General features: G+C 42.5%; 1 protein-coding gene across 1 annotated transcript in view; it reads right to left on the minus strand.

Annotated features, from left to right (window-relative positions):
- AOAH (acyloxyacyl hydrolase) overlaps window positions 1-18,896 on the minus strand; it is a 74,330-nt gene extending 55,434 nt beyond the window's left edge. Inside the window, exons 1-4 of the mRNA XM_088521097.1 lie at window positions 18,722-18,896; window positions 6,697-6,792; window positions 2,317-2,377; window positions 1,055-1,154 (exon numbers count right to left, since the gene is read on the minus strand). Of these exons, the coding sequence (XP_088377223.1) occupies window positions 1,055-1,154; window positions 2,317-2,377; window positions 6,697-6,792; window positions 18,722-18,875 (411 nt within the window). The 5' untranslated portion in view covers window positions 18,876-18,896. The remainder of the gene's footprint in view (window positions 1-1,054; window positions 1,155-2,316; window positions 2,378-6,696; window positions 6,793-18,721) is intronic.
- Window positions 18,897-25,106: the final 6,210 nt, after the last annotated feature.

A 25,106-nucleotide genomic window follows, 5' to 3' on the forward strand; every position in this document is an offset into this window, starting at 1 on the left:
AATGTTACTGCCATTCTTGGAAATCAGTTATTTCTTTAGCTGTTCAGATCTTGGAGAACTAAATCCATCCTGGATATGAATCAAGGCTTACTAAAGCCAATAAAAAGGCTCTGATTGTTTTCAATGGATGTTGGGAGAGGCCTTGTTTAAAACATTTTGTGGAATTCTTTCCTACCTATAGATGAAGTCAAAGGTGACTTCAAAATAGTCAAAGGTGACTTCATCTATATGCAAAAGAAAGATTTTCAGGACCTATAGCTGCTTAAATGAATAATTCAGTTAATGAAATTGCCAAACAACCATTTTCTCACTGTTTTCAGTGTGAATTGGGCTGCATAATGACTGAAAAAAATCAAACCGTTTCTGTTTAAACACCTATGCCCAGATGCAAGTGTTAGAGTGTCAAATAGCTCTGACATGCAGTCTAGTTACCATGGCATAGTAAGTCACTGTACATCATAAGAGCTGTGGTAACTGCATATGTAAATACTTCCAGCCTCTGGCAAAAGGTTATGCAAGTTAGCTTAAGCCTCTTTCATTGCAGACTGTGCTAAATCAAATAACCTTGCATTTGCAGAGGGTAACCAGGGCCTACGCAGGCTGTCATAGCACATCAGGCAATGAGAGGATGACTTGCTATGCCATGGCAATGTGGTATTTTAGCTGAACCTCAGCTGAATACCTGCTTGGGTCTTATTGTACTGTTTTGCCAGTAAAATCTGGGAAAAAAAAAAGATTTTTTTTTCTCCCACTCTTCTCTGATCCATACCACTCAGACTAGGGTACAAGAGAACTTTTTCCTGTAATTCCCCCTCTTTGATAAGCGTGCTTATGAAACCCTACACAGCAGGATCATATGTAGCCATGGAAGCAAATAAAATGTACTATGCAGTTAGCACCCATACAGACATGACTGAATGCATCCACACTTGAAATGTCAACATTTTTTCCCCACATGAAACACGTACATTGAAAACCTCTCTGTGCTGTACAGTTCTAGCTTAAAAGACCCTCCGCAGCCTACAATTTTGAAAAACATGTAAAAGAAACTCACCTTAGGAGGAGGGTAGAGATGACAAAGTGGTTGTCCGGGATCCTGTTTACACAGCTTCAAGGAATGGCACACCACATCGGCATTCATTTCCCTGTCTATGCTGAAGGAAATGGTGTGAAAACAAAGACTATTATGTTTTTCTGGATGCTTGAAGGTACCAGCTATTTCCATGGGAAGGTAAATCTCCACTGTGCTATACAATAGCCTCGGCTCACTTCAAAGTGGCCTGTAATCGCTGCTCCGTGTAGTGTTGGGTCCTAATGATTTTCTGCCATGGCATCCTACTCAGCCTTTAAAATTGTATCCCAGGATGATGAAAAAGCACTGTGCTTTATAGGTAGCACCCGAGTCAAATACATGATGACTGCTCTGTTTTTTAATCAATCATACGTGTGACAAAGATTTAAAGGTTAAAGTTAATGCATATGCAATTTGGCACATACAAATGCTCAATCATTAACTCAAGAAAATAAGCAGAAATCCTTTAAAGATCCTTAACCTTTAATCACCTCACACAAGTTCTAGGATGGTTTCTTTTTTTGCGGGGGGGGGGGGGGACATACCTATGGACTAATCAAGAATTAAGTTCAAATCTTTGATTATAGCACTTCCTAGTCCTAGTCCTGGAAGCAATTTGAGATGCCTTGGCTAGATTTAAAAATAAAACAGAGAAAGAGAAAACCCTAGGGAGGAAGAAAGTCTAGCAAAAAAAAAAAATTAATTAAACTAGGAACTTTTAAAGAGAAATAAAATCACCTACATTTAAATTTTACATTTTACATTTTTACATTTAAATGTTTACATTCCTTAGTGGGCCTCCCCCAAAACCGTGCATGAGTGAGGTCACGGCTGAGACCATGTAGGGGCTAGCAATCAGAAAGCTTGATTAAAGGCAGAAGGGAAAGTAAGAGACAACTACTACAGCACCACAGCTCTATTGAACCTGTCATGCACACACAAGGTCATTCAAATTCCTCCCTCAGCCGAATGAGTTGAAATTCAAAAAGTAATTACATCAGGTAGGCCTGAGCTGAGATTCAAATGCACTAAGAAAATGGTTACCAGCAGCAGCCAATATTTATTCACTCAGCTACGTGGGGTCTTTCATCCAAGTGCCAAATCTAGAATCTCTGTCAAACACCTCTGCTTCAATAACAACACATTTTTTTGCAAATGAAAACCCCATGCTTCAGTGTGACTCTACATCCATATGTGTAAAGAACAAGTGAACCAAAGATTTGAAATGATATAGGGAGACTTACAGTTCAGCTAGGTGCGGTCCATAAAATTCAGCAAGTAGATAGCAGAAACCTTGAAGATCTTCTAGAAAACATAAAATATAAAATAACTCAGCACAATGGAACTGATATTGTAATAGATAACATACAGCAGGATTTGCTTTCCTAATGTGAATGCTGATTATTTTAGAAGAATGCTTGTGAATCTACAACCCCAGCTTCTGAATTTCTAACCAACGCTGTAATGCTGAAACTCAATGTCTTTTTCTGTCTTTAAGCAAGCCACACAAAAAATACTGAAAAGGATAACTAGCATTTGTTAAATGCTCTGTAAGTAGCATAGCATAAAAGCTAAAATAAACCGTAATATATATGGTACAGCATTTTCTAAGCAGTTTAAACAAACAGCTTGTTAGGCTCGCAAGAAGAAAGAAAACAAATACATAAATCAAAGTGCAGAACATGATATAGGACTTAACGCTACTGCTAGAGCTGCCTTAGTGCTTCTGGGTGTTTGTGCCAATAAGGAGAATCTATTTGTGTAGAAAAGCAATTGAACAGAAATAATTAAACTTTAAAAAACATTTGACACTTGTTTTTTACTTCCTCTCACATTTGACGGCGTGTGCTTTTTCTGGAAGGTGGCTCAGATTGCTTTCCTGTAATCTAGGTGAAACATGCCATTCATGCTGACCAGGAGATAGCATGTTATAGATTTATTTAAGGTAGTTATATTAAAAAGAAAAAAAAAGTTCTCATATCATTTTATAAACCTTCAACAAAGACACTTTTGCGAGAGGTGTGTGTGTTTAAAATGCAGAGGTAGCATGATAGTAGGACTGATATGATAGTTCCTATGGAGAAAAAAAAAGAAAGATTGTTCCTTGGCCTGAGTGGACAAAAGTGAGGCAAGTTAGTTAACCATGGAAGCATTATCCAAAGGAGGTGTCAAGCCTTGTTTCAGCAATACTGTTGTTATTAGAAGCTATGAAGAGGTATGTTCACACACATGCTGTTGTGACAAGGTATGACAAATTTGCAACTCCTTCAATGACATGTCATTTTCTCTTGTGCCTCCATTACCCAAATAGGTGTTGGGAAAGAAAATATAGAATATATTCATATTCCATGGAAAAAAAATACAGAAATCCCAAAAGCACCCAATTTGTCCCAATTTTAGACTGTGGAACACTGGATGTGACCCACCCTCAGGCTGCAGATATCTCAGGATGCTTTCCCTGCCAGAGCCATGTCACACCAGTGACACCAGCCTGCACCTCAAGGAGAAGTGGGCCCTGAACTGTGCAGTAGGGCAGAAGAAAATAAATTCTCGTCACCCTCCTAGTGATACTGAGATGCAGCTGCTGTAACTTCTGCAACTGATTTCCCTTATCCCATACCAGATATCTTATTTCAATCAAGTTGTTAGCCTCATTTCTTTGCCTCCTTTACCACATAATTCCTCTCTACTGGCTCTTTTAGAAGCAATCTGCAAGTTAAAAATTGGTCTCCTGACTAGAATCAGATTTTATTCTTGCTCACCTAAAAGCAAACACATCACAGGCATCAGTAACCTCGCATTTGATATGATCACTGATTAAAACACCCTGGGGCAAGGCTTGGCTCCCTCCAGGCACCTGCAGAAGGAGGGTCTAGCTTCCCCATGAGCTCCCCAAAACATTTTGGGGAGAATCTCCTTAAAAGCTTCCCAAGGCAGCTGGTTTCCATAATGTTTCTGGCCCTGGAGGAGCCATCTGGCTGCTGTAACCCATAGTGGGAGCTAAGAGGAGGGAGGGTTTGGCTGGATGTCAGCTATGGGGAGCTGATGCTGGGGGTGCTGCTGGCAAGCCTGATCTCTCGACACAGATCTCCTTGTGAGCATAGGAACCTCAACATGGAATTATCCAATGGGATAACAAAAGGGAGAATGATGGGACATAAAAGGAATAGCAATAACATAAAATTACAGTTGGGCAAACAGACTCTTCATGGAGTACGTCATTCAGGCCTTGGTTTCTAGTCAAACAGACTCAAGACATGGGCACTGCTTGCAGGTCTTGCACTCCAAGTGAGAAGAGACAGGGGAAGAAAGAGAAAATAATAATAATAGTTTGGAGTGTTCAGGAACAAGAGAAGAGCTAAAATCAAATTAAAAGCTGGAGAATTTAGGGAAAAAAATGGAGACATTTGTTCAGAAATGAACAAACTTGCTTTTGCCCAAATTCAGTTTGTGCAAAACTCCGAACTGCTCTGTTCTTATTATGAAAAAAAAATCCTGCAGATTCACAGTCCTAGAAACACAAATTTTGGCTGAATCCCAGAGGACAAATATTTGCATGGAAGATGGTATTAATCATGTTGTCGTTTCCACTTGAGCTCCAAGGTGTTTACACAGCAGCGGCCAACACAGAAGCAGAGCATGATTCAGAGGCGATGCCAGAGGCTGACGTCTCGGAGCAGACGTCTCAGCTTCGCCTACCGGGCACCTCTCTCTCACCAGGCAGGCAGCCAGTGCCCAGGTAAACATGTATTCTTGCTAACGACAGCTCTCCTGCCATAAAATACTGCCCATTCCCCTGGACCTGACACTTGTGTCTGCTCAAGAGGCTCCTTGACGCACGCGTGACCACTTCGATCACTTTGCTCCGATCAGGTGCATAACAAATATTTCCGTGTAAATATTTATGTATCATATTTATGTAAATATGATTGTTTTCTGCAGAGTCTTAAAGATTCAGCAGGATTGATAGGTACTGAATTTTCCTCTCTCCTTTTCTCTAAATATTTTTGCTCTTGAACAGTGTCTAACTTTACTGAAGGACTGATCTGTGCCTTTGTTGCAATAAAATTATACAGGCCGATTAAAAAGTCCAAGTTCTTATTCCTGTTCAGTCCTAGGAAAAGTCTCATTGCCATCAATTTGCCTCTGTTATTCCTGCAAGCAACTGTAGGCATATTCATAATAATGAAATTATTCACTCAGCTGAAATAGCATAGCCTGTTTTAATAGGTTTTCTCCTAACAAGTCCCCAACTATTGTTTCAAGTAGCAAGAAGAAGCCAATGATTTGTATTTCAGAGTTCATCGCCTGGGAGAGGATAAATTGGGTTAGGCTGTAGCTGCTGCACAATCCACAGGATTTTGCTCTCATTTCAAGTTCAGGGTCAATTTTTTCTCTTGTCTGTATTCATGCATCCCATGGAAGGTAACTGGATTATACAGATTTAACTGAAGGGATAATAGGATTTTATGTGTAAAGAATGGCAGCTGAACAAAAATATCTTGACTTGTCAGCTGAAAAGGTTCACTGCGTGAAACATGAACGTAGACCTAGCAACTCATATTTTTAAAGAAGGAAATCTTATTTTAATAGCAGAATCAGGACTTCTAATTTCAGCTTTGTAGTTATGTGCCTGTAATTTAAAACACTGAGAGTATGATTTATGAAACAGAAATCAGATCATCATTTTGTCAATGAATGAATTGTAGCAATTATCTCCATGCCCCATCCTGTTTCAAAAAATAATATTATAGAAAGGAGAAATTAATATTCTGCATATATCTTCTATGAAATTAAAGACTACAGAGCAATAAAGTTTCTCAGAGACACGATTCATGAAATCTTATATAAATGACTTTTTAACGAAGAATCCTTAGCCATCTTTTTGCATTCATAAAATTAAAAAGACATCATGAACTTGGGATCTGGTCACTTAAACAGTTACAGGATTCATCTATGAATTACGTTATTCTTTTATTCTAACCATTCTCTAGATAATAGAGATGTCTGCAGAGTTGCACTTTTAGACAACCAAGCACTTTTGGGCTGCTGAAATAAGGGTGAGAATAAAGGGAGTTTATAAATGTTCATATAGAAGGGCTATCGCTTTTGAGATTTGTATCTTGGGTTACATTTCAATATTTTCCCCATGCAGACCAAACAGTTCACATTCTACACCTGCCAGCCTCACCTAGTTGTTATGATTTTACAATAGTGGCTTCCTATACCAGGAAACACTCTCATCTTCACAGTGCTGTAAAGACCTATATCAGTGAGAAAGAGAATTGGTTGAACATACAGTGATCCTGACTATTTTTAAGCTACTTGCAAAGGCACCAATTACGTGTGGGAAGGTGCGTGTGTGTATGTAGGTGCAGAAATGCCTGCAGACTTAATGCAACCCCTGCTAACTTTGGGATGAAATCCCAGCTCCGCTGAATTCAAGTGAGTCATGCCACTGGCTTCCCTGCTCATAACACCTTACTGTCTTTCAGCTACATTAGTTTCAGATGCTGCATGAGAAGCAGATAGAGCTTTTTCTTTTCAGACTCCAATGCGAGTTTTTAATTACCAGAGAAACACAGCAATACAACGTAACATATGGCGTATTATTTGACACTTACCAGGTATGTAGTTGCATAGTCTCTCCAAGGCTGCCTTTACTGTGCTGTTGTGCCACTGTGCAAGCTGTTCAACCACAGAGACCACAAGCACACAGCCTGCAAACAAGCAAAGAAGAAGAGTGAACATGATTACGTCCATCATGTGATGAAGGACCCTGCACCATAAAAGAATTTTGGATGTCATCGGGCATTTCATTTCTTGAGAGGTTCCATGGCATATGAGTGTAGAGGGGGAAAAAATGTCTGTGAGATTCTGCCTTTACTCAAAAATTGTGACTAATCTGACCAAAGACTGGATGCCAGCAATAGAGGAATGTGCACAAATACCTGCTTTTTATAGCACTGAACGTGAGCACTGGCCATTTTTGCCACTGTGGTATTGCCACAAAAAAAAATCATGGATTTTTCTTCTGCAATCCAGCTGCAGGTGACATGTGTAGAGCCTCTGGGCTCAGCAACACGTTTTCCAAAGCCAAAACATCTCCTAAATGCACTCTGCTCTCCTGTGGTTGGGCGGAGGACATTTTCTATGGCAAGTGAGGCTGGTCATTTCTCATGGCTAATCTTGACATAAGTAGTTGCTTCTCAGACTAGATGGGACTGAGAGCAAACATCCTGCACACAGAAGTAGAGCCTTTCCCAAGACGTGCGGTGCTTTCTCTGATCCTCCTGGGATGAAATAGGTTCAGTGTCAACCCCACAGAGCAATCATCCCAAATCGACATGATAACTGAAAGCCTATCATTTTAAGAAGATATTTAAATTCTGTAAGGCAGCATTGCCCTTTCTCTGCAGGGGCTCCACCATTTTATAAAGAAGCTATGCCTGGTCATGCAAAAGCTGACCATAACAGCCAGACCTGGCAGCCTTTCCTGGGAGTACCAAAGGTGGGTATCCCTGGTGGCAATAAAATAGTCCGAGTGCCAGGGAGCCAGAAGGCCTATTTCTAGCAGCCTGAATAATAAAAAGATTTCCCTTTGTGTTCCTTGTAGCTGAACCTGCTTCCTCCCTCCTGCAAGACATCTCAGATTATCAGGATTTGCTCTGATGCAGCCTAGAAATGGAAATGAGCTGCAACATTTAGATATGGATGGAAATTCATCTCTTTTCAAAGCTCGGGTGCATTAAAGTTTAGGTTTAGAGGCTGTCACGAATCTTCAGAGAATGCTTTTAAATTCCTTCCAAGTGTGCTATTAAATCAAAGTTATGTTTATCAACATAAATAACTCTGATATTCCTATGGATCAAGTAGCAAATCAGAGAGGAGGTGATGCAGTTGGAACTCGCTATAGGACCTGTAATATCCTTGCATCTTCTATTACCTGTTCTAGCTCAGATGAAGCAATCCAGTGGAAATAACAATGAATTGGTGGCCTTTTTGCAAGGATAAAAGCCCACTTCTCATCTTTAGAAATAAAACCTTCACTCAAAGTACACTGCAGAATGATGTATAAGGTATGCTAAAAGCCATTACCTCTAGTCAACCTAAAAGAACAGAAGAATAAATGAAGACAGAAACAATTGAGAACAAAAAAAAAGAAAGAAAAGCCACCTTTCCTTCTACTCCCTTCCCCTCAGCAACGCCCCCAAAAGGCCATGCGCCAGCCCAAGCAGTTAACCCTTAATTTAACAAACAATAGTTCACAAAGCAAAAAGAATATCTGGAAGATAGAGAACAAAAGCAAAATCTAAGGTGACATCCAAACTAGAGGATAAAACACACTCAGGGCACCTGCATGAACAAATGGCCCAGGATCATCTGTTTCCTGTTTAACTGCTAGAAGGAGCCTTGGCTGTCTTCTGCCAAACCTGCCCCAGGCTCTGCTTGTACCTGTGCTTGGGCAGGGACCATCTTGAGCACAGTTAGATGCAGCCACCCAGGTTGGGGAGGGGATAGAGCGGGGGAGGCAATAGACTTCAGCAGTTTGGGGCCAAGCCATGGCTTGCACTCGGCCTCAGAAAGAGAAGACCCAAACTGGGCAGACCTGGTGCTGACACAGTGGTGCACATTCTTGAAACACGCTTAAAAAACACCGCAAAGGGATTGCCTCTCTCTATACTTACAACACTGTATTCTTGGCGTATGCAATCAATGTTCAAATGCAAACAAACAGGGTTACCCTTTCCCTGCCTTTTATTATTTTGCTATGGCTGTTTGCCCATGGGGATGAAGGCTTGGAAAAATTCAGCGACAAAGAAATGCAGATTTCTTGAAGGCCAAAATGATGTCTTAACCACAAAACCACATAGTCTTTTCATATCTCCTATTTTTCTCTTACCAAGGTCAAGCCTCCTCTGAAGACCTTGCTGACTAGCAGACAGAGGGATGAGAAGCAGAATGACAGCAATGTGCTAGGCTTTTGGTGTCTTCTAAAAGAAATAGCTTTGACTGCTTTACATCTCGTCGTTCTGTGCCAGGCCCTCACAAGTAGACCAAGGACACTTAAGGTAGATAAAGGGCACATAAGGAAGCTATGAAGGAGGATGTGGCGGGGCGTCGCTGACCTCAGTTCAGAAGTTCTCAAGGTGAGGAGAAAGCAACACCGGCAACGCTGAAGTTAACACCCCTAGTAAGAGGAACATGCCTAAGTGTGGAGAGGATCTAGGCTGGTGGACAGACACTGAAACATAGCCTGAAGCAGACCTAAGAGAGGAGTGTCAATGCAGCGGAGACACCAGGAGAACCGCCGAAAGCCCTTGGTGACCCAAGCATGCTGCTGAGTTTCAAGCTCAGAGCAAGGGAAGAAGTCTCTCTCTCCTGCCTCTGACACCTCCTTGCCCTGCTGTGACGAAGCTTGAAAACCATGGTCGAGCGCTGTGCTTTCGCCATGGCCTGTGTGCGCGTCACCAGTCCTGCTGAGCGTGTGGTCGAGTGCAAGCGGGAGGCCGCATTTCCTGCGTTGCCCTTGCTGTTGCGAAGAACAAATACTAAACGCCACAACTTCCGTTTTCAAGTAGAGCAACTTGGGTGCAAAAGCACTAATTGAGGGCAACTTCTCTGCAATGCTGTAAGGAGGGGTTTTGTTTCATTGCAAAGTTTGGCCTGATGAAAAAACTCAAGATACCATGTCAGCCCTCCTGCTTGCTATACAAGAGAGACCCAGCAAGCCCAGTGACGAGGAGGCAAAAGAGTCTCCCTCTAGCTCCAGTACTCAGTATTCAGAATCCCAAAACAATGGATTTAAATTTGAAGTTTTTTCATCCTAAAGGCAGGCTTAGCAGTCTGCTTAATGTCTTGTCTCTGGGTGGGGTGCAAAGAGTTTCCTATCTCCCTTACTCAGCCATCCTCGCATCCTTTTTTTCTACTATCATAAAAGGGTCTTATCTCTTCTGTCAGAATTGGGGTAGAAAAAGGGGTTGTGGACAAAGAGTTGCTGAGCGGCAGGCTGAATGGCACTGCCAGCTAAGCACTTGGCATCCAAAAAGTTGGGCTGAGGATAAAGATATAAAAATAGCTGGGGCAATTCACTTTTCTTTGGAACACACACAAAAAAAAAAGGATATTTTTTTTTTTCTGCTGAAAATGCAAGTGAATTTCCTTCTCATGTTTTTCAAAGTCCTATGAAGGAAAAAAGGATAGCTATTTCTGGTTTGGCTCTGTCAAATAGAAACAGAATTCTTAATCACAAAAACAATCAGGTAACCTTACTTACAGAACAGTCTCCTGCCAATTTGGTGGAAATTTTCCCTGCTGATTAAGTCAGTTAGACACTTTTGTGTCTATCGAGCCAGGCCCAGAGGGAGGTTTGCTTCACATGAGAATTAACAAAGTCATCACTGAGTTTTTCAAGTGCTTAGTGCAGCACCTTGGGCTAATAGGTGCTAAAAGAATATAAATAATAATAATGACAGCCTGACTGCTTGGAGAAAAAGCCCACTGAGCTGAACTTGAAAGTGTCTGCTCACATAAACGAGTTTTTACTGTCCCACAGAGGATGCTGTTATGCCCCTGTCTGGGGTATGGCACCTGGATCGTTCAAATACTTCCCCTGAATATACTCACTCCAGACACCACTTTATGCCTCACAGGACAAGTAGGTAGAGAAAAACTTGTCCTGCGTCAGAGGAGTAAATACAGATGCTCCAGCTCGATGTGTCCTTAGCAGCTGATGTCTCCAAATCTGCATCTAGAGCATCTTTGTACCCTCAAAAATATTCTCTCCAGGGACAAAATGTCCTTCAGGCGCCCGGCAGCTATTTGTATCTCCTGGATGAACTGTTTTCATTGCTCTCTGTACCTGGGGCTTTATCAGGTGTCCTTGGTCTACCTCACTTTACTCCTTACGGTCTGCTGACATGTGTGGTTGCCCCACAATAGCCCATTCCCGGAGAAACCTTAGTTTACATTTATAGCAACTCTGCTGGTTTCAAAGCCTTTAATTTAGACTCATGTCCTCAGGAGAAGATTTTGTACCAGAGACTGTAAATTAGTCAAGAGAAGGACTGAGCCTTGGGAGGGCAAAGAAGGTGGGAGGCAAATTCACCTAGGTTTCCGTTTTTCTGGATAAAAATTGGTTTCCCTCAGTAAATAATTCAAATCAATTCTTTGGACAATCTTAGTTATTTTGTTTGACTATAGGTAAAGCCTTTCTATAAACTGAGGTTAACTCCAAATAGTCTCACTACCAGTAAAAACCTACTGTATTTATAATCTTAGATGTCATCTCTCTCTCCAGATTTAGTGGAAGAAAAAAGACTTCACTGTTGGCTACAGCATAAAAAGTCACTATACACTAACAAAATCAAGAAGAAACAAGCACACACACACAAAGCGCCTCACTGCGCACTAAATAGGTAAATCATCAGGAAAACGAACAAGTTATCTTAGTCTTTAATGGCTCTTAATTCTGTTGGCTAAAAATGGAAAATAATTAGTTAGCTGAAAAGGGCAGAGGGAAATCAGCTGTCTTTGGCTGTGGAAATCTCATTGCTTTAATTACTTATAATGTTGTGTGTGAGAATATAAGCTTTTCAATACTCTGGGATCAGTAGAAAAGCACTTCCAGAACTGGGCAGTCATTACCAACTAACAGTTGCTTTTAATTTAATAGAAATTAAGATGTGATTTATTTCTCCTAGTGAGTTGGGCACATGTGAGGCTGTCTAGATGGGCTTCATAATTAAAGGTTAGTAAAAACTCTGCATTTTATGCAGTTGTGTATGATTTTCTTTATAAACAAGTTTGAAGCGATCGACTCCACTCTGGCGCTTTAATAATGGGTTTCAATGGCTTGACAGGCTGAAGGATGTTTTCTGTGGAAGAAATTCATTGGTATTATAATGCCTACCAGCCATTAGAAACTAGACTCTGGTATTAATAAAATGCCTGTCTCTTTTAGAGATAGTTTGCCCCGTCTGCTATTAATTTCTGGAGAGATAAGAAAAAGCCATAGCCATTTTGCTCAACAGCAGTAATCTGAAAACTCACATGTCAGGAAGTACTTCTCCCCATGTATTTGAAAATAGTGTTTAATAATAAAATGACACTTCCAATAGGCTTGGAAAAAAATGATACCCCAATAATAAAACCAGAGCTAGAGAGATTCATTTCTCAGCCATGAAGCCTCTGGCTGTATGAGCAGACTATTTAACTTAATCCACTCCTGCCGCAGAGGTTTGAAAGAATCTATAATTAGAATTATACCAACGGATGTCAAGAAGTGTCTAGATTCTGAGAGCTGCCTCTCTAAGCTTCAGGTCTGTAGATATATTTGTCTGAGTAAAACTTTGTTAAATGGGATTTCTGGCACCTTCCACATCATGCTCTTGGGTGTGGGAGACCTTCCTCCTCCCACCAGGAACCCTTCCTCCTCTTCGATATCTCTGTCTCGCAAGCTTGCAGGACAAGGACTATGTGTCCAATGGGGACTGGGAGGCAGCAGCAGATCTGGTGACTGCTGGTTTTGTCCACAGGAGAGGTCTGATATTGCTTCATGCACCAGGAAGGAGTAGCTAATCCTCTTTACTAATTGTGCAGAGTTTAAGAAAAGGAAAAGTCATTCAAGATTGACCAAAAAGAAAAGGGAAAGATTTGGACACAAGGCTGTTTTTCCCTCTAATACCTGCCTGCAGAAGCATGACCCTTGTAAAAATGAATCCATCTATCACATTCCTGTCTTTATAGAGAAGATGAAGGTTTTCTCAAAACACAGCCCTTGCTTCTTCCATTTCAGACTGTTTCAAGTCGTAGGCTCCCGTGCATCTCTTAAAATAGCACGTAGAGCTGAGGAGTCTCTAGAGCCAGTCTAAAAGGCCTGTCAGATCACACTGTGACTCCTAGTGAGGATGCTGTTATTCTGGAGGAAAAATGTCTCCTTCCAAATTCACCTAGCCCAGAGCCAGCTCAATGTGGAAGAAAACATTCTTGTTTGATGTAAGAGCGTTCATATGGGGAGGTGGGAAAAAACAAGCATTTCTGGTACAAATTCCTATCTTCTCTTAATCTGAGTTAACTTTTCTGTGTAGGCAAATACTTATTCTTTCAGCTGTTAGTCTGTATATGCAATTGTGAATGCATGATTTCAAGTAGGACATAACATCCAGAGTTGCTAATCTTAATCCAATGTACTTCATGATTAATGTAATGCTTGTTAGAGTATCACACAACACCATTACAAGAAAGGAGTATGAGATTATATAAAAAAAAATCAGGGAAGAATGTTAACAATGACGTCTTGGCTGTTTCTCTAGAGGACAATGACTACAGTGTATAAGTAAAGGGTTCTCTAAAGAGTTATGGAGCTTTGTAACTCAAATATATTAGGTTATCCTGAAACCAAAAATAGTGGAAGGATCTTGGGATTTATGTCAATAGGGATATTAGCCCGAGTTAAATTCTGCATTACAGAACTGAGGCCTTGGACTTTGCCCACCCCCAAAGTCATAAATATCTTGGAAATGCTGGGTGGTACAGTATTAGCAATCCGGTCACAGTGTATAAAATTGCATGTAGTCTACTGGCTAAAAACATTTCTAAAAATACTACTATAGTCCAGCAGTACTTAAAGTGTACTGAAGCATGATAACAAAAATAACAAACCCTGCAAATATCATTTATCACCTTTTTTTTTTTTTTGCTCACCCCTCTGCAGTTCATGCAGTAGCAGGGAGTCACCTCTGGCCCCTGAATTCAAAGAGCTCTATTAATTCCATATTGTTTCCTTAAGATACCCTCAAAGGTCTCTGATGCAGATATGCTAACGCAGAAAATTCAGTTACCATCTTGTGGAAGACTCTGGTATCCATACCTACAAGCCGAATATATCCCTGGCATTTCCTAAATCACACTTTAAAGAGCCTTATTTAACAAAACCTATAACCCTGGGCATTTCTAATGGTAACGCTTTTTTTTTGCATTAATTAATAGAAAAGTCATGTGCATGTGCCATTAACATTTTTCTTTTCCAAATCAGGAAAGGGTATTAAAAGCTTACTGAATAATGTCTGGGGAAGTTATGTTATTTCTTGACACTGAGACTATTCCCTAAAAATTGTTTCAGACATACAGTTCCTAAAACCATTAATAATGATTGCTGTGGGAATCAACAACCAACCAGACAACCATACTAAATAAATTATCAAAGAAAAACTTACACTAAAAGCAACTATCAGAGGAGTAAACCTTACAAAACTGCCCAAGTCTACATATGCTGATAAGTGTGTGTGTATATATATATACTTATATATAAGTATATATATAATATACGCACACATATACAAAATATATATAGATATATGGGCCTGCATATACATACACATAGGTATGCATGCAATCTAACCATAACTTTTTATTGTGGTCAATAGACATGTCTGCATTTTATAGTCATAACCTTTCAGTAAGATCTGGGGAGATTTTTTTCCATTTGTTGGTGAAAAGCACAAATCTTCAAAGAAAAGGATTTCAGGTCCTCAGTAGCTTTAGTGCCCCCGTTGCACTACTCACATGCTTGTGTTTTCTTAATAGCATGATATATATAGTATGAGTATATATATAGTATGAATGTACATAAATATATATATAGTATGAGTGTGTGTGTGCACACATATGTATACATATATATACAGTACAAGCAATATCAAGGAAGAGAGCAGAGGTGCTGCAGCCTGACTATGGTGCAGCTGCAATCAACATCAGACTCAAACTCCAAACTTTTGGAGTAAAAGTCCTTGTGGTACCACATAGATACAGGGCATAGCCCTTTTCAGGACTCACTGAACTATAAATCACATGTTCTGTCGCCAGGCCTCCCCAGACAATATGAGCACCGCCACTTTGTCTGAGGATAATTAAGCCTCTAACTCCACTTGGCATGTTGCATTGTGTTGAGTTATTGGGAACTCCGAACACCACTGGTGCTGCTCCACTCGACATTTGTCATCCCTGCATTCACGCACAGCTAGACAGAGGCAAACTGTTTAGGATGCTGGCCATTAAACAAAGCAGCACAGGTAGAAGTTAGCATTTTATGCTGCTGCAAAGCTTCAAAAGCATCCATTCTTTAACCTAATCTACGCACTGAAAATATGCTTCAATAAGGTGCTAGGTATATTAGGAATTATATTCTCATGGGTAAACAGAAGAAGTTACCCACAAAGGCTGCTGAAAATAACATTATATTGGGCTCTAAGATGGTGAAATTTCCTCTTCCGGCTGCTGAACCATAGCATCTTAGCAAGCTAGCAAGGAAGATGGAACGTGCTGCTGTCCGAGGGTATTGAGCGCTCCCTGACTAATGGCCTTATTCCGAAAAGGGCAGCCAAAGTTAATCAGCAAAAGGAGCAGGGCAACCTGGCACTGGGGAGAAAATAAATAAACTCTGCTATTTGCAAATGATCCTTGCAATCAAAGCACAGAACTGCAGAAAAGTGGCCTGGAAGATGTCATCTTGCACAAGCTCTTGCTCTAGCAGCTAATCAATATCTACACCATTCTCAAGAGAAGGGATAAACAAGGGCCTGTTAAGACCTCTAATGACAGGAACTGATGACAGTGCTTACCTACCTCTACCATTAGAAAAACTTCCTCCTAACCTGAATGTCCCTGATGGCATTTATTTCCATTATTTCTTGCCATATCTATGATGGATCTGGAGAATAGATTACCTCCTTTATATTGGTGAGGCCAGCTCTCACGTCTTCTCTAGACTAATTATCTCCAGTTTATTCAATCACTCCTTATAGTTTACGTTTGTTTTTCTCTGAAAAGCCCAGTCACTCCACATCTTTCACGCTGCACATCCCCAAAAGCAAACATAGCCAGACTGAAATAATTTTTCTTTTCATTTAGTCAGCTGCTCCAAGCTTCCAAGATTGTTTTGAAGCTAATCCTGTCCTCCATAGTGCTTGCAAACCATCTCAGCTTTATATGAGCTGCTAATTTAATAGCAGACTGTTTCAGCATCCAGGTTAAAGAAGAGATGGAAGGTACTATGTGACCTCATTTTGTACAGCCTTCCATTTGGGGATGAGCCACTGGTAATTACTCTGTGTAAGGCCATCCACCAGTATTTTTCCTGCCCTGTAGAAGCTTAATTAATGTCACAGATCTCTTGGTCATTAGATTAGGGCTGAGGTAGTGCCAATAGCCTTGCTGAGGCCAAGCTACAAGATCTACTGCCATTTCTGAGTCTACTGGCCATAGGAGAGAGTCAGGTTAGCCAGACACTGCTTCTCCTGGATAGACCCAATTAGTGTCTTACTCATGTTTGCTTTTGAAAGGTGCTTTGAGAAAGTCTGATTAACTATTGCAGATTTTTTTTTCCCCAGGAACTGATGTTTAACTAGCTGATTTACAATTCTCCTAATTCCCTTTCTTCATCAGAGGTGAATGCAGTGATTGCTCTCTGTCTTTCTCTGCCTGCCCTGTTTTCTAGGGTAGCCTCTACCAGCTGGGAGGTTGCTTCAGCCACGTCTAAATGAAATCATCTTCATTAGAAGGCAGAATGATTTGCAAAGACCCTGTACAGCAATCTGTTGTATTTGAGGGGGAAATAAACCTTTGAAAATGCTTCATTAATAGTGGAATATAATCTTTGGTATGATGAAGCATGAACACTGTACATGAATCCCTACCAAAATACATTTCCTAGGAGGTGCTATGGCTGGGGAGTCCCCTGAAGCCTCCAGCTCTTCCCCCAGTAAGACCAAACTATGCTGCGGAAGATGCTATCCAAGAGGGAAAGGAAACAGAAAGAAGTAACCAAGTTATATATATTCAGCTGGGATACCAGACCAGTATTTCACTTTCCTCTCACATCAGTTCTACATATTTCTTCAAGGAGTGTGACACTTCCAGTGGGAAGATTTGATAACAAAAATATTCTTGGCTTTCCTACTTAAAGAACATCATTTTTCTGACTGACATGGGCTATTAACGTAATAACAGTCTCCATCATGCAGGCTATACACACAGAGGAGTGATCAGAAATGACTATTCGGTGTGCAGCCATTCCATTTTGCTCAAAAAAGAAAAACTCTAGGCGAAGAGCTGCAAAACATGACCAAACACTTAACTTGCTTGAGAAAGTCCATTCCTTCAAGAAAATTCTCCCATGTGTCTTGCAATAGACATTTCTCACTAAGGAGGTGACGGTAAAAATGCTGCCTCGGTCTATATTGCCAAAAAAAGACATAGAGGACTTTTTTATGGCTCTTTCTCAAAGCCTTCCCAAATAGAAAATGGAGCTAACAGGATCTGCAGTGAAGCTGCTGGGGGGAAATCACACTCTCTCCTAAAGAAGAAGCCAATTGCGAGGGAATTTGGGTTTTTCCGAGGGCTGATTTCTGACACAGCATATGGACACCATCGGCACTCCGGCGTGCTCACCCCGAGGGGGCCCTTTGGAGCGAGGGCTGGTGTAGCAGGCAGGTTCTGCAGCGTCCCTTCAGAAACCAGATGAAGGCCCAAGGGGGGATGCATGGGATGCTTGGCCATGGGGACGCCGCTGCACCGTCTGCCTCCCGCAGCTCGGGCGAGCCCTGACAGCCGTTTCCCGCTCCCTCCGCTCGCTTTCGGTTTCAGGCGCTGCGCGAGGGTCCCCGTGGCGCCGCTTGCAACTCGCCCAGCCTCGGCAGCGCCGCACGAGGCAGGGGCGCTGGGGCCGCCTTGGGAGGGTTGCAAAGGCCCGGGTTTTGTCAGGATGGGTACTGTGCATTTCCTTGAGCCGCGACAAAAATAATACGGGGAGGAAAGGGAATATTCCCATCTGAAGCATGGAGAACCATGGCAGGGTTTGCGTCTGCAGCACAAAAATGCCTTGAGAAGCTAACAGAAGACAAAAACAAAATGTTTGGTAACTTCAGTGTTCAAATGCTGAATGATGTATATTTTACACCTAGGTTTGCATGACTGAAAACATAACCTCCCTAGGTGTACGCAGTCTCACTGCAGCTGCACTGCTGCCCACGGTTCATGCTGGTACTGGTGTCACCAGTTGTGCTGTGGAACGAGGCAGCCCTGTGTGCAGAACCTGCCGTGCTTGCCCTGGCGCCTACACGGGAAGGACTTGCCGAAACGTGTCCTCACCACTTCCCTCGGGCTCCCCTGCGTGGGACACGCGCGAGAGGGCAAGCCCAGGGCTGCGCGCGTCCTAGGGAGAGTTTCCAGGGGAATGAAACGGCTGAGGAGACCCGGATGAGCCTATGGGTCTTTCCTGCAACTGAGCGCTGGCTTCCTGAACCCAGCGCATCGTGAACAATAGCAAGTATTAGGGAGCAGTAACACTCTGCTTCCAGTACACAAACCTCCAAATACTAAAACCACCGCTCCAGGCACCATTTTCTGCAGAGCAAAAACATGAACTTTGGGAAGCAGCCAGCGAAAAAAACAAAATCATAAAAGCTCTCCAGACCCCATGCTTGCCTTGCAAAATCCTCGGTGATTATTTCACCAAAGACTACGTGTGTTTTGCAGTCCAGCTGTTGAAATAGATAAAGGAGTGATTTACAATGTGCACAGCAGTGCTCTGCTCACCGGCATAGCAGGGAACGAACGAGTGCAGCAAGCAAACATGAGCTGGATACCTACCGACACACGTGTGTCCTTCGTACACCCCGGAGAAGAGCGAAGGGGCCGACGGGTCGTTTCCACTGGCGAGAGGGGAGGCAGAGGCAGCCGTCAACAGAAGTGGGAGCCAGAGGATGCAGAATACGTTAGGAAACATTCGTCTAGACCCTCTCATCCTAAGGAAAGAAAGAAAGAAAAAAAAGTTAGAGGGGGAAAGCACATATGGCCCTTTTTTTTTCCTTAAAGCTCAGAGAGCATTCTACATCCTTGTGTCATTAGCAGCTTGGGGAGAAAGGATGCACAAGTTCATATATACTTATATACTCAGAGGGCCCGTATGCTCAGAGGTACTCATAGGACAGACTCTCGCCCAGACCCACACGTCTGCCCCCCTGCCTGGATGCTTGCGGTCTTAGAGGCCCGAGCAGCCCGTAGCCCCTCTGCAAAGCGCTCGGGGAGGCTCCCGCAGCCCCCCGTGCCCTCCCGGGTCTCCCGGGATGCTCGGGGAAGAGCCCGAGCTGCCCCGCTCGCCGCTGCCCCCCTTCCCAACCTGCCGGCCCGGGGGGCTGCGCGAGCGGCTCTGCCTCCGCGCGGCTCCTGCCTTAGCGGCGCATGACTAACGACCTTAAACCACAGTCCCCGCCGGAGCCACTCAGCGCTGGCAAGGCAAGACACTCCCCTGAACAACTCGTGCTGCGAAAAAAAAAATAACAACCCGCAAATCCTTCCCCTCCTCCCTTCGCTCCTCTACCTTCCTCCACTTGGCAGCGCAGCAGAAAAAAAAAGAAAAAAAGAAAGAGCTCAGGCTGCTTCTCTAACATTTTAAAATTTTAGAGTTTTAGACATGGCTTTCCATTTGGAATAGGTGGGCAAAGACATGAATCCCCCCGGTGCGGGTGCTCCTGTGCTCTCAGTGAGCAGATGGGGCTTCAGCCCCCTGCCCACGCACTTTGCAACGCGGCCGGAGGAGGAGGGAGAGGGGGCCGGGGCGGCCCAGCCGCACTATCCCTGCGGCCTCGGTTCCTTTGGAGCTGCCTCGGATGGGTCTCTCCCTTCCGTTGGAGCATGGATGCCGCCTGTCCCCCTGCCCGGCTCTTGCAGACAGGGCTTGTGCTGCCAAGGGCTACTGGGCTGCACGAGGAGCATCTCTCACTTGGCATCTCTGCATGCTTCCTGCGTGGGGGGAGATAAAGGAGAATCGCAGATAATGTCGTAAGGGGGAGAATAGGCGATGCAAACCAGCAGATCCTCAGCTTTGAGACGAATGGTTCCCTGCCAAGTCTTCAGATGCTCCCGCGGATCAGTATGACCACGCAGGGACCACGTCAGCTCTAGTGCTCACTGTGGTTCAGCCAAGCCACTTCTGAAGGCTTAGCCCGCGTGGGAGCCTATCACCGGCATCTTCAAAGGCAGGCTCTGAAGTTGGCCCTAACTTTGGAAAAGAGAATTCGCCTTGTGACAGAGGCAGTGTAATCCAGTCGCTCTGAAGAAAAAGGCTGTTAAAAACTTCAATGTGAATGCAAATCCCTGTTTATTTCCACCCTCTCAACCAAGCTGTAGGCTCACAAATGTATGTTTTCCCTTTTCTGGATTGAAAAAAAAAAAAAGCTAAACCCAAAATAGAGGCACTATCTGGTGCCTGACCTGATCCTACTTATCCTTCTCCTTGTAGCTAGCAACATGCAAAGTGAATGGATCCCTTTTTTACAGCAGATAAACAAAAATCATAGTGCAAAGTACCTTATCCATATGCCAATCCTACTGAAATCTGCAGGATGTTTTTCTTAACACAGTAAAAACTTGCTATAAAAAGACTGTAGGCTACAATGATGGCAGCTCCATTAAACCCTTTTTAACACACATATCAGTTGGTTCCCCATGACACTTTGAAGTCCTTTAAAACTGCGCATATTGGCTCATAAGCATCTGCTGCAAAAGAAGAGTGCTAATAATAGGCAAGAAAAATCTTCCTAGCACATAGGTCTTTGGAATGGTTTCTGCTTAAATCTGTAGCAAAACACAAATCTAAACAACAGCACTTGGAAAGTATATAGATAGATCCCAAGCTGCTCCCAGGCATGAAAACCTGCAAAGCACAACACCACACAGCTCTATACTGTAGTCAGACTTGGTTTTGTTTTTTTTTCTTTCTTTCATTTGAGGTTCTGGAAATAGCAGTGTGTTAACCCAGAACCCAGTAGGCAAGGCAGAGCTGTTTTTCCCTATACCTTATGCATTAGCAAAGCTCTTAAACCAGTTAAAGAAAATCCCAAAGCTTTTAAAATATACAAGCTGGTCAGACAAATAAAGGATTTGCTGAAAAAGTGACCCCCCTCCACACACTGCCCAAGTTAAACCTTAGTGCTCCTACTCCAATCGGATAGCAACTCCAGCTTTTTGCTGAGAAGATTTTATATAACTAACTTGTAAGTCCTTTATGGTAAGACTTAAAGCTGTTGTGGTACAACAGAAAAGCAGCACATATCGTCCCTTAATCAGTACACAGATGATGCTAATGGGAGGTAAAAAAAAAACCCACATTGGATCTTTCCCAAAGTAAGGGATTTGCTCATAAAGGCTTCCATTTTGCTTGTGCACAATGTCAAAGCCTGGAAAAACAGGACTAGATGCAGTCCCTTGAGGTGCTGCCTGGATGGAAAACAAGAGGGCAGCAGCCCCAGCTGCGAGGGATGGAAAGCTCTGCCCTGGGCAGGGCACAAGGACAGGATCTAAACTAGTCATAACTATATATAGAGAAAAATCTTCAGCCCATCAATGAGCAGATAAGAAGGGGCATATGCCACGTTCTTTGCAAGCTTTTGGGAAAAAATGCTCCTGCTCACGGGCCTGCAGCCCTCTGCAATTTGCTTTCAGGATTGAACAGCCCAATGACAAACTCCCCATCTCGCCCTGCAGAATGCAGCTGTTTATTACAGGTTTTGTTTCTTGGGGATTTTTATTGGACATGAAGGGAGGGATGCAGGCTAGTCTGAAGAGTAATATGACACACAATGGGACACACCAAGCAAGCGTTTGGGTTTTTATTTTCATCTGCCAGTCTTCAGCTCCTTGGTACTACAGGGTTGCAAAGATTAATGGACTGTCACATGTCCCATCTGGTCACTCCTGACTCAAGCGATTCCAGTTGCACCAGGTAGCCTCAAACATCTCTGAATTTAGGCAGAGCTGAGAGAAACTTGCACATACACAGGCTCTCAGAAAACCTGAGATTCTTGAAGAATGAGGATACAAACTAGACAAAGCGGAGTAGAACTCGATGTAAATTTCCATGACGTGATGGCAGGGCATGTGCACAGCTAGAGAAGAAAATAAATATCTGCAGAAGAACCCAGGAACAGCAACATGGTGAGGTTTGAACGAGGAGCACTCTGTCTTCATTTCATACACTTCAAACTTAGTTCCTGCCACCTAACATAAACTGGCTTGGGTCACAGTGACAGATGAGCAAGGTGATGGATGCCATTTCAACTTCCACTATCGCTGCCCTGATAGAGATCCAATGGGTCTGAATTACAGTTTCTAATTTTCTGACGGTAAAGAAGGGCTTAAATGCATTTATCAACATTCCAGAAGAAAAGAGTCACTCTCTCCCCAAAGGGGACATTTTCATGTGATTGTCAATAAAAGTGTGAAATGAGATGCAAGAATGGAGTTATTCTCAACACTGTTTTTTTGTAATAGGTCCCTAAAGACCTGTTTATATATGCAGTGGATACACTGAAAAAGCCTATGAAAAGAAAAGAGAATGCAAAATTCTTGCTTAAGGCCTTAAATAGGACAAGTAATCACGGACATATCATCTGCCAGGATGAGAGGCCGCTCAATTGAAAAACATAGACATTACCTTGAAATATAGGATAGTCATCTCATGAAAGGAGATCAAGAGGCAGTGCATATTTACCCACCCTATTCTGTCAAAGTCACTGCACACATTATCGTACTTTCTTTCTTTTTTTTTTCTTTTTTCTTTTTTTTTTTTTTTACTATTCAGTTATCTTTCTTTTATTTATTTATAGGAGACATGGTTTTATTTTTCTTTTTGTCACATTGCTGCACAAATCTTTATGATGATTAAATGTTGCTACTTTGGAAGGGCTCCCTCTCTCTCTCTCATATTTGACACGTTGTTCAACTCTTAAGGGAATAGATATATGCCTTGTATTTTTCTGTCTGGAGAGATAAAACCTTTAGAAGGAAGCTTTTAAATCAAAGAACCTCTCAGCCCCTTTTATTCTTTTCAAAATGTCGTCCTTTGCACCCTTTGACTCTGAAGTTCCTGCTGGCTCATTTCCTTGGTTATTTTTCATTACTGCTTTCATTACTCTCTCTCTCTCAGCATTTTTGTGACTGTCACCATCATCCCTGTGGTTGGTGCATTATCCCTGGTGTGGATGAACATTTCCAAAGCCCCATGTGGATTTTCCACTGCACCACATCCAACTGAGTCATTCCCTCTGCCCCAGTTTCCTTATCAGTTGCCGCTTGCAGTTCAAGTCATGCATCTATTTCAGACTCCTTCTCAATTTCATTGTCATTCAAAGCTGCAGGGAAAGTATTTAAACCAATATTTTCCTACACCCATATCTGAAAATTCGTTCCAAGCTATTACCAAGCTGTAGCTGAGATGATTATCCCTTATTCTGTAACCTTTAATGAAATAACTGTCCCAGCCTGCAAGAGCTGTTGATATCTGTGCTTTTGCAAATGTGAATCACTGACACTACTTACTTGAGTTTCAGGTAGAGCAAAACATGGGATCAAAACTTTTGGGGGTTTAGAGAACAGCTGTATTAAATGGCTATGCAGTGCATTTTCTTAGCTGATCAGTTTTAATTCATTAAAAACAATCTTGCTGTTGTGTTCTTACTATGTGCAGGTAGCACTATCTATTCCCATGTAACTTTACCAGCACAGCTTCTGCCTTTGGAATTGTGAGCACAAGCTTTTGCATTTTCCGACCCAGATAAGATATACAGTTCCTGCAACCATCTAGTCCAAAACAAATAACCTGGCAAGTAAGGAGCTACAGAGTGTGGCAATATTACTGCAAAAGCACTAATTAGAAAGGATGAGTCAAAACAGTAAGAGCCAGCTGTAAATATACATCAGGAAACCCAGGAAAGGCTCTGCAATTTGGATACTCCTTTAGAGCCGGAAAAAAAATGAGAGCCAAGCATTACCAACTCGTGAAGATGGCATTTTTCTCCCATTATTGCATTGCCATAAAGAACTCTTGGGTGGCAAGGCACGCGCGATCCAGGCTACCGCACTCATCCCTGCAGAGCTGTTGCGGTTGCATCGGGTTTTGTCAGAAATGCACCAACCTGTCAGGCTCGCAGCCGATTGAGGGTACGGCAGATGGGGAAAAGCTGCCCCAGATGGTGTTGGCCTATAAGTATTTACAACGGGAGCACACGATGCCAAAGGAGGAGGGGAGAAACATGGTTGTTTATGTTTGTTCCATTTGCTCTTTCCCCCATTACTGCAAATAAAAGAGTGTAGTCGCAGAGCATCTTGGTCCCTACGTGGAATATGTACAGATAAAAGATAATTATTTCCAGTGTTTGGGTTAGTGGACAGTGGAAAAAGTCATAGGAGGTATTTTTAGTACATATCAGAGTCCCCAAGATTATTTAAATGCATTATCTAAGGCTACTACTGGGACTTCTTGTCCAGAAAAGGACCTGATCAACATGTACCCTGATGATAGCAGTTCACAATCCAATAACAGGGCTGGGTTTGAGGGATTTTTAACAGGATCACAGAATCACAGAATGCTTAAGATCGGAAGGGATCCCTACAGATCATCTTGTCCAACCCCCCTGCTCCAGCAGGGACACCTAGAGCATGTGTCACAGGGCGGCATCCAGGCGAGTTTGGAAGATCTCCAGAGAAGGAGACTCCACAGCCTCTCTCTTCCTTTCAAAAAGATCCTTCACTGATTCTCCTCAGCAATAAAAGACCTGCAGGTGAGCTGGAGAATTTCCATCAGCAAAAAGGCCCTGTGGAGATAGCATCCATCATCTGTGTATAAACATGCAAAGGCAGCACAAGCTGATTTTTCAACTAATAATTAATCAAGTCATTGGTCAACCAGCCATGTACTGTATTTTCGTGCTGCATGGTAAGCCCGGCCATAAGAAAGCACTCAAAGCACTTGGAAGATTGCGTATGTCCCAGTGCAAAGACGATGAATATTAGATTACAGTCAGTAAAGGTTACATAGACATCACTGATACTGGTCTGTGTGAAATCAGACCAAAATCAGGTACCAGGTCAGACCTCAACGCTTGATCCTTCGGACACATGCTTGAAAATCCACGGGGAGTTAATTTGCACTTGTTTGTCTTTTCACTTGCAAAGGATTTTATGTTGATGTACTGCT

This window comes from Tinamus guttatus, unplaced genomic scaffold (genome assembly GCF_059628265.1).
Source record: "Tinamus guttatus ecotype Peru unplaced genomic scaffold, ASM5962826v1 Tinamus_guttatus_pri_ptg000115l, whole genome shotgun sequence".
NCBI classification, from domain to species: Eukaryota; Metazoa; Chordata; class Aves; order Tinamiformes; family Tinamidae; genus Tinamus; species Tinamus guttatus.